Source organism: Scaptodrosophila lebanonensis, unplaced genomic scaffold (genome assembly GCF_003285725.1).
Source record: "Scaptodrosophila lebanonensis strain 11010-0011.00,11010-0021.00 unplaced genomic scaffold, SlebRS2 tig00001412-arrow-pilon, whole genome shotgun sequence".
NCBI classification, from domain to species: Eukaryota; Metazoa; Arthropoda; class Insecta; order Diptera; family Drosophilidae; genus Scaptodrosophila; species Scaptodrosophila lebanonensis.
Window position 1 is genome coordinate 12972238 of NW_022060739.1, and position 15704 is coordinate 12987941.

At 38.9% G+C, this 15704-nt stretch overlaps 1 protein-coding gene across 1 annotated transcript; it reads left to right on the forward strand.

The window, feature by feature from the left end:
• Positions 1 to 368: 368 nt before the first annotated feature.
• LOC115632053 (probable DNA double-strand break repair Rad50 ATPase) lies at positions 369 to 15632 on the forward strand. The gene is made up of 8 exons (XM_030529027.1): positions 369 to 498; positions 556 to 644; positions 11414 to 11564; positions 13123 to 13257; positions 13329 to 13519; positions 13584 to 13730; positions 13796 to 14195; positions 15131 to 15632. The coding sequence occupies exons 1-8, from the start codon at positions 439 to 441 to the stop codon at positions 15287 to 15289; spliced, it is 1332 nt and encodes a 443-aa protein (XP_030384887.1). The 5' UTR covers positions 369 to 438; the 3' UTR covers positions 15290 to 15632.
• The last annotated feature ends 72 nt before the right edge of the window (positions 15633 to 15704 follow it).

Consider the following 15704-nt stretch of genomic DNA (forward strand, 5'->3'; position numbering starts at 1 on the left):
TCTGCAAAATATTCGATGTTGAATTTTAAATGGAAGGCTCATCTGTTTAATGAAGTAGAGTTAGATGTCATATAATTAATGCCTTTATCTACCATTTCCTTTCGAACAAAAAAATTATTTGACTGATCTTTTTTATAAAGGCCAAGCCAAGCCTACTACTTACAAAATCAGTTGTTTATTATTTTGTTTATACATCATAAGCGAAAGCACTGAAAATAACATTCATTTACTGTTATCTTTTTACCTTTCTGCTAAAATTAACTTAAACTCAGTTAGCTTTGCAATTTCCATTCAACAGTTACCGGGCGTTGTGAAACAAAATCTTTAGTCATTCACACAGCACACAGCATAGTTCTTGCTTCTACATTTTAAAGAAATTTTATCCTGAACACAAAATACTAATCGAATCACTGCACAATAGAAAAAGGAAGCTGAACAATGGCACGCCTTGTATTCACGGAGAAGGATCACAATGCCTATGATCCCAAGAAGTATCGCGTGAGTGTGAAATCACAATTTCTCATGGGCCCAACTGATGCGTTTTCACCCTCACAGGTGGTACACAAAAACCATTGGCGTCAAGTGAGTCTTCTTCTACAGCCCTCTAATAAAAAATGGTGGGAGGATCCCGATGTGATTGTAGCGTGAGTATTACAAATTTTCATGAATTGGTTATTAGGTGGTAAGGTAGGGTGCGTGCTTGGAGCAGGAGGACGCATTATTCATTTAAGGTAGTGCCAACTTCGTAGATAAGAGCTTCTTCGATCGGAGTGCTTTCCCCTATGGAGTTTGTTACTCGAAATCAGCGGTGGGCACGAAATTTTAAGTCGGGAGCCCTACATCTACAACAAAAACTACCGTTGGTGTTATGAGTAAATTCTACTGAAAATCGGACAACGACGCACGCACTACGTGTATTTTGTTTTTGCATTAATCTGCTTGTGCGTCTTCCTGGCAATAACTGCATGTTTGTATTTTGTTTTTCTAAGTTCGGTCGCGATCGGTCTTTTGCTTGTGCGTCTAGCTGGCGCCACTTACCCAAACGTAACGGAAAGAGCCCTGGGAGCCCAAAGAGCCTCTAGGTGCTCACCGCCGCTCCAAATTTTTAAAAGTGGGAAGTAGAACGACTCATCTCAAATGGGCACTGCTTTGGTCACTACATGGCGATTGCTTTCACCGGTTATTATAATAATAAACTGCCACACACTCAAGATTCTTTAGCCCTGTTCATTATATAAAATTGCCAGTCAGTGTACAATATATAACTGCCACACCTTTAAAGCCACTTAACGTTGACATATTTACATATGTATATACTGACTTAAAGATTTTGTATTGCAACGCTGATTGATCAAGGTTCGAACGCAAGTTTTGTTGCGAATTGCATCACTAAGAGTGATTGAAGAAGTTTAGGCGACTTAGGGGGCCTATGATAGCTATGGTGTTTACAGAGGAGGCTAATTTCTGATACGCGTTCAGTCACGCGATACCCGTCGCCAGGAGCTACTTATAAGGCATTTGATTGATAGTTCTAGTCCTGAATTTGAACATGCCGACGTGCTAAAAATGAATATGTAAATGAACATTGCACACACAAAACAAGTGAGGGGTGGGCGGAGTTGGTGCAGTCAGCCACCTGTCAGCGGAACTTTGGAAAGTAATTGGAAAAGTGATGCGGGGGAAATGGGTCACTCACGTTTTCGGTTATGCATGTGGACTATAATGGTGTCGTAAAAGCAGGCAATGGTGGTGCAAGGTTAAGACTAGGAGGGATGTGGTGGGGCGCAGCTATGCCATTTGTGGGCCCATAATTCAAAGTTCGTCGCTCACGGCCGACACTTTGCGTGTTCCATAAAAAGGGAAATCAAAACAAAGCGGAAACGGTGTCAGTATGACAGAGGGAACAAGAGAATGAAAGAACGAAAGTACTCAAGCGGCGCGTCAGCCAATCAGAATGATATTATTTTTAATGGCGCAGAATTGAATTGCCGTTACCCCCGTCAACAATACTCATAGAACAATAGAACTATAAATGCGAAGGGCCTTCAAAAAGCAGCCGCGCTGCCACGCAATCGGGCCCAGGCTTGGGTCTGCGGCGTCCAGCCCAGCCCAGCCGCGAACTCGCACCTGCAATGTGGGCTCAAACAAAGTTTGGTCGTCAGAAACGTCGGCAGTTACTCTCGCAGTGCACGCGAGGAATTCGGATCGCTTACAAAACTTGACGCGAATGTGAAAGTTTTAGATTTGAAACTTAATTACATTTCAATTTGCGAACAACGTCCTCCGATTCCCCCACCTCCACCTATACGGTTCGCTTCCTTCCATTGTAAAGAAAGTTGCCCCACACATGCCACTCACATCTGCAACTGTTGCACGCTCCGAATCCTTGGAATGGGTGCCTCCTCTCCCGGCCGGAGCGAAGTGCGCAACCGTTACGATGCTGTTGGCCCAGCGAATTGCACGCAACGATTGCTGGTCAGTCGACGATGAACCTTTCTACGGCTCGAACAAAATGAACGTCTGGCAGACTCTAGAGTATCTTTCGAATATCAGCCTGCGTAAGCGTTACAACTATGAGGGTTTTGCAGACACGCAGAATGTGCTTCGAACGCTGACGCCCACCTGGCGACGCGACAGTTTTGCGGAGAAGTCCTCGAAAGCGGACGAGGTCGGTGTTGGCAAGTATGTGGACGAATGTGATGCGGGAGCTGGCACGCGAAGGTCCGGCAGTGCTCCGCGACATACAGTGGCCTCTGAGCTTCGGTCCAGCTTACAGTCCTGCGACAATCTAGCTATCAGCGTTCCTGTTCCCACAGCCAAAGGCATTCGAGTAGCACGCACTCGTGGAAAGCGTCACTCTCGCAAGAAAAAAAACGGCTCTACTAATTTGGATCCCGATTATGCCTTATCACCCGGGGATCTGCAGGATCTCGTGAAGTGCAAGTAAGCTAATTGATAAATATAAAAGCCAGGGCATATAAGCTACATTATAGCAGACTTCATTACTCGTTTCAAGCCTTTTTATCCTAAAGAAGCATTTTTATTTGAATTGTCTCTCAGTCTTGGCTGCTTCATAAAAAAACTATCTAAAAAATTATACCTTTATACATGAGTTACGAAAATTGGCTGCTTGTTGATGGATTTTTATTGTAAACACCCATAAGGTTAATCGAAAGTGCGTAAAATGAGAATATTGGACATCCACTAAGATTCGAGAAAAAGTATTCAAAAATTATAGATTTTCCTTTCTTTTATATAACCATTAAAGAATCGATTTCCCGCACCAGATACTTTGCTAGTGGAGCTGCCTGTTCAGTGATACTTTTGTTTGAAACACGTTTCTAATAGCTAAGCCTGTTTCTACTCCGCTCCTGTGCCTTTCACAGCTATACTATCGTAGTAAGTTCACAATTCTCTTCGAAAATGTTAGCTCCACCAGGCTTTCATTACGCTCTTTTCAATGGATTGTCTGTATTACTTGGTGCCAGATCAATTTGCTTCTTTAACACTATACAATACCCAATTCGCCTATCAATAGATTCAGAAAATTTATTTCAGTGTCGAAAGTTTCCAAAGCTCCTAAAGCGCAAAACCAATTCTCAAACCAGTTTTCTCGGCAGAGCTTTCAAAACCGACGAAGCTCTTAACTCTTAACTGCAATGTACATACATTCAAGGGCATTTTTAGGCCAGCTATAAATTATATCGTCCTTTTAAAATCCTTTTGTTTATCCTAAAACCTATGTTATTTCAAATATTTTAATTGATTCATTTTTTAACAAAAATGGAATGCTACAGTCGAGTGGGCTCAATTCTTAAATACCCTGTACCTTTTTAAAGTAATTGTCTAAACACTAACAGAATATACCTGCCAAATTTGAGTAAACAATCTCATAGAAGGTACTCACCCTAAGGGGTAGAGATGGAAGTGCATCAGAAAAAAAACACAGGCCTGTCCTTCCTTTGACTTTGAGAATCTGGACTAGGAGAATCTGTAAACAACGTTTTTTTATTCTATCATTATACTTTTTAAGATTCTTGTGTTCATACTGTAAGTAAAAGTAATATATCTTTTTAGCCTTTGGGTACCTAAATTCAGTTTATGTTAGACTTTAGAGAAGCTCCATAATTTATTTTAATCTGCAGTTGCGCCATAAATATTGTTTAACAATTGTAAGCAATTAACAATAAGCATTCGTATCCATAATCTTCATTGGCAGTTTACCATTGCAAATTTGTGAAAATCTAAGCTTCGACGAATTTTATCTTATAGCCTTCATTTAATGCATTAGCGTAGCAAGGCATATGTGATTATATGTAATTCTTTTAAACTTTAAAGCTTTAAACTATTAATCCGTGATTCGAAAGAGCGTCAAGCTTATGGGGACCCGAGGGGAGAAACGCACTTTGAAATAGATAGCGGATTGTGCACCCACGAATGCCCATCGGCGTCAGTAAGTTATGGTTGGTGAGAGGACGACGTCACCATCGCCCACCACCTATTACTGGTCCAGCTCAAAAGAAGAAACAAGAACTGCAAAGCTATCAGACACCCATGTAAGCCCCTTTAAGCTGACGACGACGTTGCTCAGAGAGTTCGTGGCCGTCTTCTTTCATTGCGCCATAAAAACAAACATTAACACGAGATGACTATGGAAGAACATATTATTTCCACAAAGAAATCAAACGCCAGCGCTTTTTCAAAGAAACGATAACTGCAGCACTGCAAGTCGTGGCAAAAAGGAAATAAATAAACATTGGAGTTATTTGTCAAGTTGTCACGGAACACGGCGTGCCACATGTTTTCAAATGTTTCCCCGCAGATATTCGCAGCTTGTTACCTAAAAATGTTGGCATTAAAGTTGGCAGAACTTAAGAGCGCACTCCAAATTTCTCCATGTCCCGTCACATTTTCAATGGAAATACCACGACGGTGTTTATTGCCATCTGCCAAATACCACTTGACAGTTCTCGGGCCATTAAAAAAGAAATAATTGTTACTTATTTGCCTGCCTCACGAATAGGCGGATCCCATCTCCTCTTGGGAAACGTATTGCCGCTCCAAACCTCGAAGTACAATATAAGAAGACTATACTATAGTTGATCTTTAGTCTTCATAATGTAAAAGAGATAAGTTGCTTATGCAAAAACTATGGTTTTTTATGTATGTTTTTATGTTGTTTTGTATGTTTGTTTTCTGGAATAAGAAAATGAGCAAAATGAGTATCAACCATGCGTGCAAAGTTTGCGGTTGTTAAGACGGCGTATTTGAGGCTACTCTGTCGCACTCTTGAAAAGTTTCTGCATCGATTATTAAGTCCAAAGACCAGAAAGTAGTCAGTCACACTAGTATGCAGATTCGGCTCCGAAGAAGGCGATGACCTTGAAGTCGGCTACCAAAATGTTGGCCTTCAACATTTAGTTTTGGGAATATTATTAGGTATTACTTTTAAAATCATTGCAACTCTCATCCAGATTGTTAGCTGCCTTCAACTTCACCTGACTCGCACTGGGTAATGCGCGATTTTGCAATGGACTAGAGCTGGTGCCGTGTCGTTGGTAAATATATTTACACACATACATTCATATTTATTCCAACGAAGTCAGACAAACCAACCCCTTCTATATACGAGTGCATACATACGTATAAGTTTCATTGGCAACAGCAGCGAAAAATGTGCCTAGCCCTAACTGCGAAATAAAAGCCAACAGTTGTTCACATAAAAGAAAAAGCTGGGAATTCAAAAAGGGTTTTTCTTACCAGTTCAGAGCCAGTGTTGCTTACACTGGAATAGTAACTTATGCGGGGCTCGGTAGTCCGCTTAAATTCGACGTAACAAAAACAATGTATGTTTCTAAAGATTATGGAAGTCAAACCGGTTTTCTAGCTTTGTTCTAAAAATTCCTTATTATTTATTTTTAATTTTAATATTTAAATATTTTGTATTGCCATGAAAAAGCAATATCTTTGGACTGTATATTTAAGGGATATAAAATCGTAATGACGAAGAATAATTTTGCAAAACAATTTTTAATAATATACTAGCTCAGAAGGGCCACAGTGCTGTTTTGAATTGGTGGGTTTGAAAGCACAGACATGCGATGAACCAACTAACCAACCTAACGAAAGAATTCTTTCCCACCCACCAAGTGTTGTCACAGACTAAAAGGTAGCACACCTAGTTCTAATTTGGAAATCGGGCATGCTGAAACACGACACCATACGACATTAAGTTAAATCGAGCTCCCAAACACACACACATACACAAGCTACACTTTCCAGAAAATATTCCGGGCTTTCTTTCAAAGCAAATAGGCCAATTCATATCAGCAGTTTTTAGTATCCATAACTTACAGCCTAAGAGTTTGAGTTCTCGTTAATAATAGATCGGAAAAGATTGGCAACAAAAAAATATCCACCCGTGTTTAATGCAATCTTTGTTGAACACGAAAAGGCTGGCTTTCTAGCCAGTAAATTCCAACACTTGAAAAGTATTTATTTTACAATAATTGTATCCAGTGATGTGCATTGATATCCATTGATACCTTAAAAACTACGTTATAGGAGATTTTAAATTTAAGTTTTTTTGCTTTTAATTGAGGATATTAATCTTATAATATAATTTAAGTGGTATTTTTGTTTAAAAAAAACTATAAGTTTTTATCTATCTATCTTATCTATTTATCTAATTTTTATACCATGTACCCCAAATCGTAAAAGGGTATACTGCTTAGTTTGGTCCAAGCGTACATGTAACACACAGAAAGAGATATACTTGTAGTCTTGATCAGCATTACAATAGGAGCCGATTTAGAAATGTCCGTCTGCACATGCGCTTCCCGAAGCTTTTGTTGGTGCTGCGTTGGCTACTGCACTCATCGACAAAATATTTTGTAAGTGTATTTTATTGAAACTGTACCGGTTTTTTTACGTGTTATATATTTTGTATTTTATTTAATTAATTTCATCTTTAAAATAATTAACTAATTTTCAAAATATGAAAAAAAAATTATTTTATTATAGGAGTATGATTTTTAAAACAAATTTCTCTAAGTGTACTCTTTGCTCTCATACGACACTTTAACCACATGTGTGTGAATATGTATGTGTGTTCATATAAAACAGAAACGAAACAGAAAATAAAGATCGCAGGTGAAGGGCGACGGTCGCCCTTCGCTTTCAGTTGGTGCCACGGCTTGTCTGGCGAAAGTTCCGGTGGTTTACTAGAAAGTGATTCGACGATTTCGCGCTTAATGCGTACGCAAGCACCGATGGGTTAACTCCATTCAGCTTAAGTTCCTACATTTTTGATAACCCAAACTCACAGTTACAGGCCAGCTAATAAGCAAAAGGTAAACAACAAGAAACACACATCGTAATGACCAATTCCACAGCTGATATTGGAGAGGACTTCCTTTTGGACTTTGTGCAGTGCACTCTGGAGCCTCCAGACAGGTAATCAAATCTCCAGCAGGCAGGACGGACAGTTCTTCAATTTCGACCATTAATGAACGAGGCATAACATACGTGATAGTACACTCATCAAATGACAGAGAGGCATAAAAGTCAAATGCTGGTGCTTGACAATTTATGCACGTCTCAATTATTAATTAGCAGCACTGCATATTTGCAAGCGTAAGGACGTGAATACGACACCAGGGCCAAAGAGTTTTATGAGCGTCGTAGTGCGCTTTCAATTAGCTCCGTCCTTACGCATTCTAGACAGGCTCCTATTACTGTAAACTAATAAACTTTATCAGTTCGCTGCTATTGCCATAGAATGCTAATTAAGTCATACTCGTAATTAAAAGCAATGTGCTGAGAACGTTGATGATAGGATGACTAAGTGCCGCCGCATATGCTAAAACCTTACAGTTTTTGGTAACTTTTTTCTGATATGTGCTAGTTTGTTTTCCAATAATTTTTTTGTTGGCCTTGATCAATATTTCCTGTCTCTACGAATATCCCCTTAACAACAAAGTTGTTTTTGATGTAACTACCAACCTACTTACTTACTTGGAGGCACATGAGTCCCCAACAATGCCATTCAAATACATAGTTCAAAGTCGTCAAAGTTCAATTCAATCAATTTCCAATATGTGCCAGGTATCCTTAAATGTATATGCGCGTGTTATATGTGTGCATACATTTGAGTGTGTGCGTGTGCTGTCTTGTGTGTACTTCGACACTGGCATTGATAATGAAATTCTGGCTGTCTTTTATCAACCATTCAGAAGACGAAATGCGGCTCCACAAGAGCATATAGCATGTATGTATTTAGGAAGTCGTGTTTGTTTTTCTTTCTTTTCTCTGCGATGTTAGTGGAATCAATAACTCAATTTTTATGCTGCTGTCCCACATTTGACATATGAGCAGAAACATAAATTACTCCGCACAATACATCCCATAGAGGTCACAGTGATTCTAATGCTTGCAGCATTCCATTTGGACTGTATTCGCTCTGATAAAAAGTTTTAAAATCGCCCTTGTCTTAAAGCAAAAGAGCATGCTACGATCGAGCAAGCCCGACACTGAAAAACCCAAAGAATATGTATGTAATTTCCAAATGTGAACAGTATTGACGAAATTCTGTAGCTGGGAAGGGGGTCCATAACATAAAATAAACTTGTATTGTCTGGATAACCGCTCGGCTTAACCGTCTGCGAAATCCAGGGGTTCACCCATACAGACGGACTATATCGATTCGTCTCGTCATGCTGATTAAGAATATATAGTTTACTGTGCCCGATATGCCTCCTTCTACCTGTTACATACTTTGCACCAACCTAATATAACATTTTTTGCCCCTATTTCCGGTGTATAAAAATTAACCATTAAAAATTATTAAAAGGTTCCCCTTTTACGAATTTTTTATTTCTTTTGCAACTAAACCTTAAAGAAACAGCGTTCATTACACTTAGAATTTTTCCTAAAACTAATCAATTCATTAACTAACTTTTTCAGCTCTTCACAATTTATAACATTTTATCTTTTCCCTAGTTCAGTATTGCAAATGTGTTCATTTTAGCTTTATACTTTAAATATAACGAGCAATACAAAGTTGGAATTATATCACAAAGCACCAGTTTTGTTGTGCATTAGGGGATTAATATCAAAAAGCCAGTGTATAAAACTCCAGGTACTATTGCTTCTCAATCCTTTATAAAGAGAAAGGAATAAAAAACAAAATGTAATTGCAGGATGTTTGGGATGGGCTTTGATTGATACAAATATTTGTTATTGCAGCCGCCAACAGGTCGGGGGTTGTTGCATCTTTGTCCATGCCATATCGAGCATGCAAGGACGTTTCCGTTACTTTGCGGCAATCGCAGTCGTCTTCGTTCCTGTCACTGCCACGAACTAACATGTAGGCTGTGATTTATGTGCATTAATAAATCCACCTTATTACTGTGTCTTCAACCATATACACTTATAAAACCATGTGCATGTGAGGGCTTTGCGTGGGAGGTAGACACGGGGGCCCTTGCATGGGAATTACCGCTGTGTGAATCAGTTAAAGAAAACAACTGCCTGTTGTTGTCAAATTGTCAATGTCAAATTTTCATGTCGGAGTAAAATTGCACGCATGTCAACCATTTCGTTTTATGCTTAAAAGTAATGGCACTGCTGCCACTCATAAAAAACGAACCCTAGCCTGAAAAGTGAAGATAGAAAATACATATTACTCTAGTTTTGCATTTCTTTTTAGTACGAGTGCCATCCCCTAAAGATAAAAGTCTGAATGAATGGGTTCGTCGAGAGTTTTGTGAAGCAATATTAGACCGGAACACGAATGAGTGGCAGTCATCGAACATAGACACTACAAGTTCAAGTGTTTGAAGATTGGGGCCTTTAAAGGCATATATACTTATGAACGAAATAAAATTTAGATTACTTTAATTTATTTTTTCCTAAGGTAACATAATCCCAATTATATTTAAAGCCATATGTCACTTGAGACCTAATTGTTAGTCACCAATAAGAGTGATATAAGATATATAAAATATGATGTATTCTGCCATTTAATTTGCTCTAGATTTTATATCATATAATTGAGCGCCAAACCCCCAGATGTTCTGCTTTCAAATAGAAGCAGTTATTCCGTAGTGTTGTTTTAAGCAGCCGTACACTTAGATAGTCTTTAAATAAATTTAAATCGTAGATCTGCCTATTTTCAATCTTGTTGCTTTTTTTTCATACCTCTCTGACTTAAATGCAAATACAAATTCTCATGGCTGCTTACTTTCTAATGTTTTATCGTATGCAAGAATAAAATATCTTTTACAATATTGAAAATAATGGCGACAATAACAACAACAACAGCGCAGCTACCATTTGACTAACGAAGGCATAACATATGAATCCCTTAGCTGTTTACCGTTGCTAAAAGGCCTAGCCCAAGTGGGCCGAAACCGTTGCAATAGAAACAAAAATAGTTTAACAGAACTGTTATTGCTAATTTAATACTCTTCTCTCCTTTGTGTCAATTATTTACAAAACTGAAATAGCTGGTGAACCGATTGAGATAATATGTGGGATCTATTAATCTATCTATTTTAGCTTTTTAAGATGTTATTAACGAACCATTTTCAAGTAAAAGTAAGTAGTAAGCAGTCCATTAATTGTTAAAGGTTCAAAATTTTGTTTATTGAGATAAAGCAGGAGAGAAAAGACTTCGGTTGCAGGAATGTAAAGAAGGTCGTAATACACTTAAAGAATCTATTTTAAAATCGTGCATTATTATCGATACTTACGCATAGAAATTAAAACATTCAGAAACGTATTTTTCAATTGACTTGGACATTTTTTGATTAGATATTATTATTATCTTTTCACCTTTTCGTACTTTTTAGTTTTAAAATAGGTAAATAAATAAATAGGTAAAAAAAAACAACAAAATTAAAAATTTTTTGTAAAGAAACAGACTTCATAAGTCTTGTACTCTAAATAGAGTATTTGGTTGTTGCTTTTCAGAGCAACACTGGTGTTGATTTGTTCAATCTTCATACCTTTCTTGTATACATATGTATTTCTGGGGGTAAGGTTGCCGAAATGGGGAAATGGGTTCTTGTCCTTGCGTTGTCAGCTATCGTTTGACTGTCTTGAATGACTGACTGGCAAGGCAAAGAAAGAAACAAAGCAAAATAATCCGAATGCAAAGGCAAAAACATGGCAAATGCCAAATACTGCATACAAAATAAGGGCAAACTCAAGTATTAGTTACCATTTTAGGCGCTATAGTAACAAAACATGTGCAATCGAACTCATTCGTTACCAACGGTTACAAACGCGAAAACTGGCAGGGAAAAGCCAAAAGTGTCTCTTTAGTGGACGTTTTCTAAATAAGAAATAAATTAATTCTTAATTGCATGTAAAACCCTCGCTGTGGCTGACTAATTGTGGCCATCAATAGCTTTAATTTGCCGCGCATTAGCGCTCGGTTGGAGCGCCTCATGGGAACGAATGTGGTGAAACTGACGGACCGCTCCTACATGAAGGAGCTGCGCGAACGCATCGATGAGGATTACCGCAAACAACTGCTGGCTAGGATCAAGGCGCGTGAGGTAAGTACCCTAATCTCAATGGCCGAATTGCCCACCAATTAGTCCCGACACAAATGATGCCAATTTGCATACCGGCTGAGACTAAGCAGCATCTGCCAGATACCAATTGGGGACCCACGACACGTAATTCAATTTTTATAAACTTCAAGTCCGTCCCTTTTTGATACTGTTGTTGTTGTGGTTGTTGGGAAAATCCCAGGCAGGCGACGCCTAACTAAGTTGTCAGTTAAAGTCACGTACAAAAATTTATTGCCTATCGCGCTCTTACTTTCAAAAAAATTTCTTACCCTTTTCATATCCTAGTATCTGCGTTCTAAACGGCTGACATCGCCTACAATTTCGAAGAGCTTGGGGGCGCAGAAAGAACACGGTCGAATAGTGAAAGTGTGCCAAAAAGGCTGCCAACAAAACAGCAACAATATCACTGGCAAAACTTTTCAATGACGAAAGTCGCGCCTACTACTAGCGAGAAAACAATTGAATTGAATGAGCTCTCAACATGAAAATGTCAAAAAAAAAAAAAAGACCAAGCCAAGTCGCTAAAGTAATGAAAAACAACACCAAAGAGATGCGGGAAAAAATGTGGCTTTATTTATGCACGACATGCAAACCAAACATATATAGAGGTTGGCCAATTTTAGGGACTACAGACCTTCGCATACCCCACAAAATATTGGGGTTTAGGAACTTCAGTGATACCTTTGAGGTTTACCAAAAATCCACCGAAAATATCGAAATCTAATGGAATTGGTTTTGGTTTTAGTTTATAAACAACTTATTTTCATTAATTGTAAATTTCTACCGAATTTTTTTGTAAATTATTTATATACTAGCGTTTTTGACTTGCATTGCTGTGCCACTGAATTGTAATGATTTTTAATCTTTCCGACGTCATATCTTTCCCAATAAGTCTTTCGCCCTTTGTGGCTTCGATTACATCCTTGATTGAGTACCCACTGTCTTCCACCTTTCATCGTATGTACAAAGGATGTCCATCGCCGCCTGTTGGTGTTTCTTGGATCAGAGTTGATGCCCTTTCGTGCATTTGCCGAAGCTTCGACTTCCGTTCTTGTTTCGTTTTGACGGCTCTAGATTGCAAAGATCTTGCAAACGTTATTCGCGTTCACCGGCATTTTCAGCTGCATTTTTTTGAATTCGATTTTACAATTTTATTCATTTACGAATGAAACACTGACAAGCAGAGTAAAAAGTGACTATATGACATATTAAAATAAGCAGAAAGAAGCCAGAAAACGGTGGTTGATTGCGTTGACGAATCGAATGAAACACTGACAAGCAAAGTAAAACGTGACTATATGACATATTAAAATGAGCAGAAATAAGATTGCATTGACGAATCGCCACGGAACTTCACAGGATTATCCATTGGACTATTTAAAATATGCCACAAAATTTAATCAACATAGGTTGAGCAGTTTCGGACATATATATATATATATACATATATATATACATACATATATACATACATTTATAACATATATTTAGATATATAGATATATTTTATTTTCTTCTTATTTGTATTTTCAAATTTTAGATGAAAGAAGTGGAACGGGAACGCATGCTGATTATTGAGGGTAAATCAGATGTGATTCCGGATGAGCTTGCTGATGATCCTATATTTATGGTCAATAAAGATGCCAATATAGAGATAATGAAAGAACGCTCAAAGGTAATTTTCGAGTCATTAAAAAAAAGCCCATATCATTGCCATTTCTTAATTGATAAAATTGTGTTCTACAGTTAAAGACAAGTCGTGAGAAGAACGCTGAGCGTCTTAAACAACAGGGCGTTAAGTGGGAGCGCGAGCGGCTCCAGCACGCAGCAAAAGAGGCCGAACAGTTAGCCAAGAAACGTGAGCGGCAGCGCCAACAGAAACTGCTGGTAGAACAGTACAAGGCCGAAGATGCTGAACGGGGCATGGACCTCTTGCGGTAAGTAAAACTTTAAGGCATAACTGCTTGGCACTACTTATTTATACCTATACCGCCTATACAGCATCGACAACGAAGACTGGCGAGAATGCGAGCAAAACCTTAAAGAATTTCTTGAACTTGAACGTGCTAAAATGAAGGAACGTTCAATGCGTGTGCCTACGGCATATTCTTCCGACCCCCTTGATATACAGAATATTGTACGCGCTCGGTAAGAAGTTAACACTCCAATTTTGAATAACCCCTTTCTAATAATCCAAACGCATGGTCTTTTAGCCAAAAATTCCGCGAGACTGAGCTGCGAATTCGACAACAGCTGGACGATAAGACAAAGGATGGGAAGTCTCCGCTGACGCCGAAGCAAATGACTGCTCTGACCACGGATGTGCGTGGAAGCACTGAGTTGCAGCCTATGCGTGAATTCTCTCGAGATTTTGACTCCGAAAGCTTTCACGAACTGATGCGACGCAGACTAATGGACGATGCCACCGATGTCTCTGAGGATAGTGTTATAAGTGAAGGAGCTATCAGCATTAGCGTGGCAAAACAACAGTATGCCGAGGAGCTCGAGGAGGAGATGGAGGACGAGTTTAATCGTGGTTTGCTCATCTCAAAGCAGCAGTATGATCAGCTGCGCTTCGAAGATGAGAAGATCGTGGCGCTACGCAACGCCAAGGTAAATTATGCACATACGAGGGGATGGCTGATTAGTATAAACGCAACTTTTTCGAGTGGAAATAAATTGTTATACCCTGTACCCGTAGGGAAAAAGGTTATATGTATTAGGTTTGTGCAAAGTATGTAACAGGCAGAAGGAGGCTTCTCCGACCACATAAATTATATATATACTCTTAATCAGCGTGACGAGACAAATCGATCTAGACATGTCCGTCCGTCTGTCCGCCTGGATTTCATAAACGGTTGAGCGCACATTAGCCAAACTTGGTATATAGGTCCTAATCCCTAAGCTATAGGAGTTTATTTTATTTTTTGGATTATCCCTCCCCTCTCCCCGCCACAGAATTTGGTTAATACTGTCCACAAAGGTATATAAACCAAACTTCATACACGTAATCTATTTATAAATATCAACTTTTGTTTTTCATTTCATCCAAATCGATTAATTATAATGGAAGTTATTAGCGAAACAATTTCATTTCAGTACTATGCCCACAAACTGCATCATCAAGGTCGTTCTTCTTCTTTTTGCTTCTGCTAGGGGCGCTTATAACTTAGTACCGAAAGTTTATCTGGGTACATGGTATTTCACTGCCGGACTTGCGCGACTGTAGCGTTCTTCCTTGTTTTAAACGTAATTGTCTTCAGGAGACACACACTTGTTTCAAGTTCCTAAAATGCTTCAGAACTGGTTTAGCGAGTAATTTAAAATAGGTATTCTTTTCAGTGTTTAATTTGATAACATTCCCATTTATACCCCCCATTCCCCACCAAAATTGAATATAGGAGTACTGGTGCATGACATTTTGGCAGAAATCAGCAGATAGAAAATTATTAAGAACGAAAAATCGTATTGGGTTTACTTAACAGCCATTCCTTATCCGTATATACTTTGACATATTCTAAAATTGTGTATTGTTGTCCAACTCTTAGGATATTCGCGAACTCTATCAATTGGCCGAGGAAATTATCATGGGCGATGTGATTGAGGAGGAGCCGGTCGACGATGTAGAAGAAGAAGCCGGCGCTGAGGAAGCAGAGCCCGAGCCGAGCTCTGAACAAGACTCTCATACGCAATCTCACAAAGGCTAAGAAGGTGGGGTCTTGAAAGTCGAGCATTCTGTGGCAGACTGTTGGCCACTTTTTAAGCTATTTTACAAAGTTTGGCGAAATATTTCATTTCCTATCCCCCAGCCTAAAAAAATGGGAAACGAAAAATTTAATCAAATTATGCAAAATTCTCAAGTGTTCTATCGTAAACAAAAACTTCTGCCGTTAATACGCAAGTGAGGGGAGGGTAGGTGGGGCTTGCAATCGAAGTTGCAATTAATAATTAAAACAGAAACAGTGAAGCACCTGTCAGCGCGTCAGATTTGCCCACCGTCCTTGGCTGCTCAAATGAAAATCAAATAAAATTATTTGATTTAGTCGATAAGCGAAGTTTAATTAGTAGTCGGTAAGTGGTGATAACAAATTAACTATCCGTGGGTGCATGACGAGTTAATAT

Bases quoted from the DNA above. Each gene is read 5' to 3' on its own strand.
- LOC115632053 (XM_030529027.1), top strand. From the start codon at position 439: ATGGCACGCCTTGTATTCACGGAGAAGGATCACAATGCCTATGATCCC. The intron at 499-555 runs GTGAGTGTGAAA...TCACCCTCACAG, and splicing joins ATGATCCCAAGAAGTATCGC to GTGGTACACAAAAACCATTG. The intron at 13,731-13,795 runs GTAAGAAGTTAA...ATGGTCTTTTAG, and splicing joins CAGAATATTGTACGCGCTCG to CCAAAAATTCCGCGAGACTG.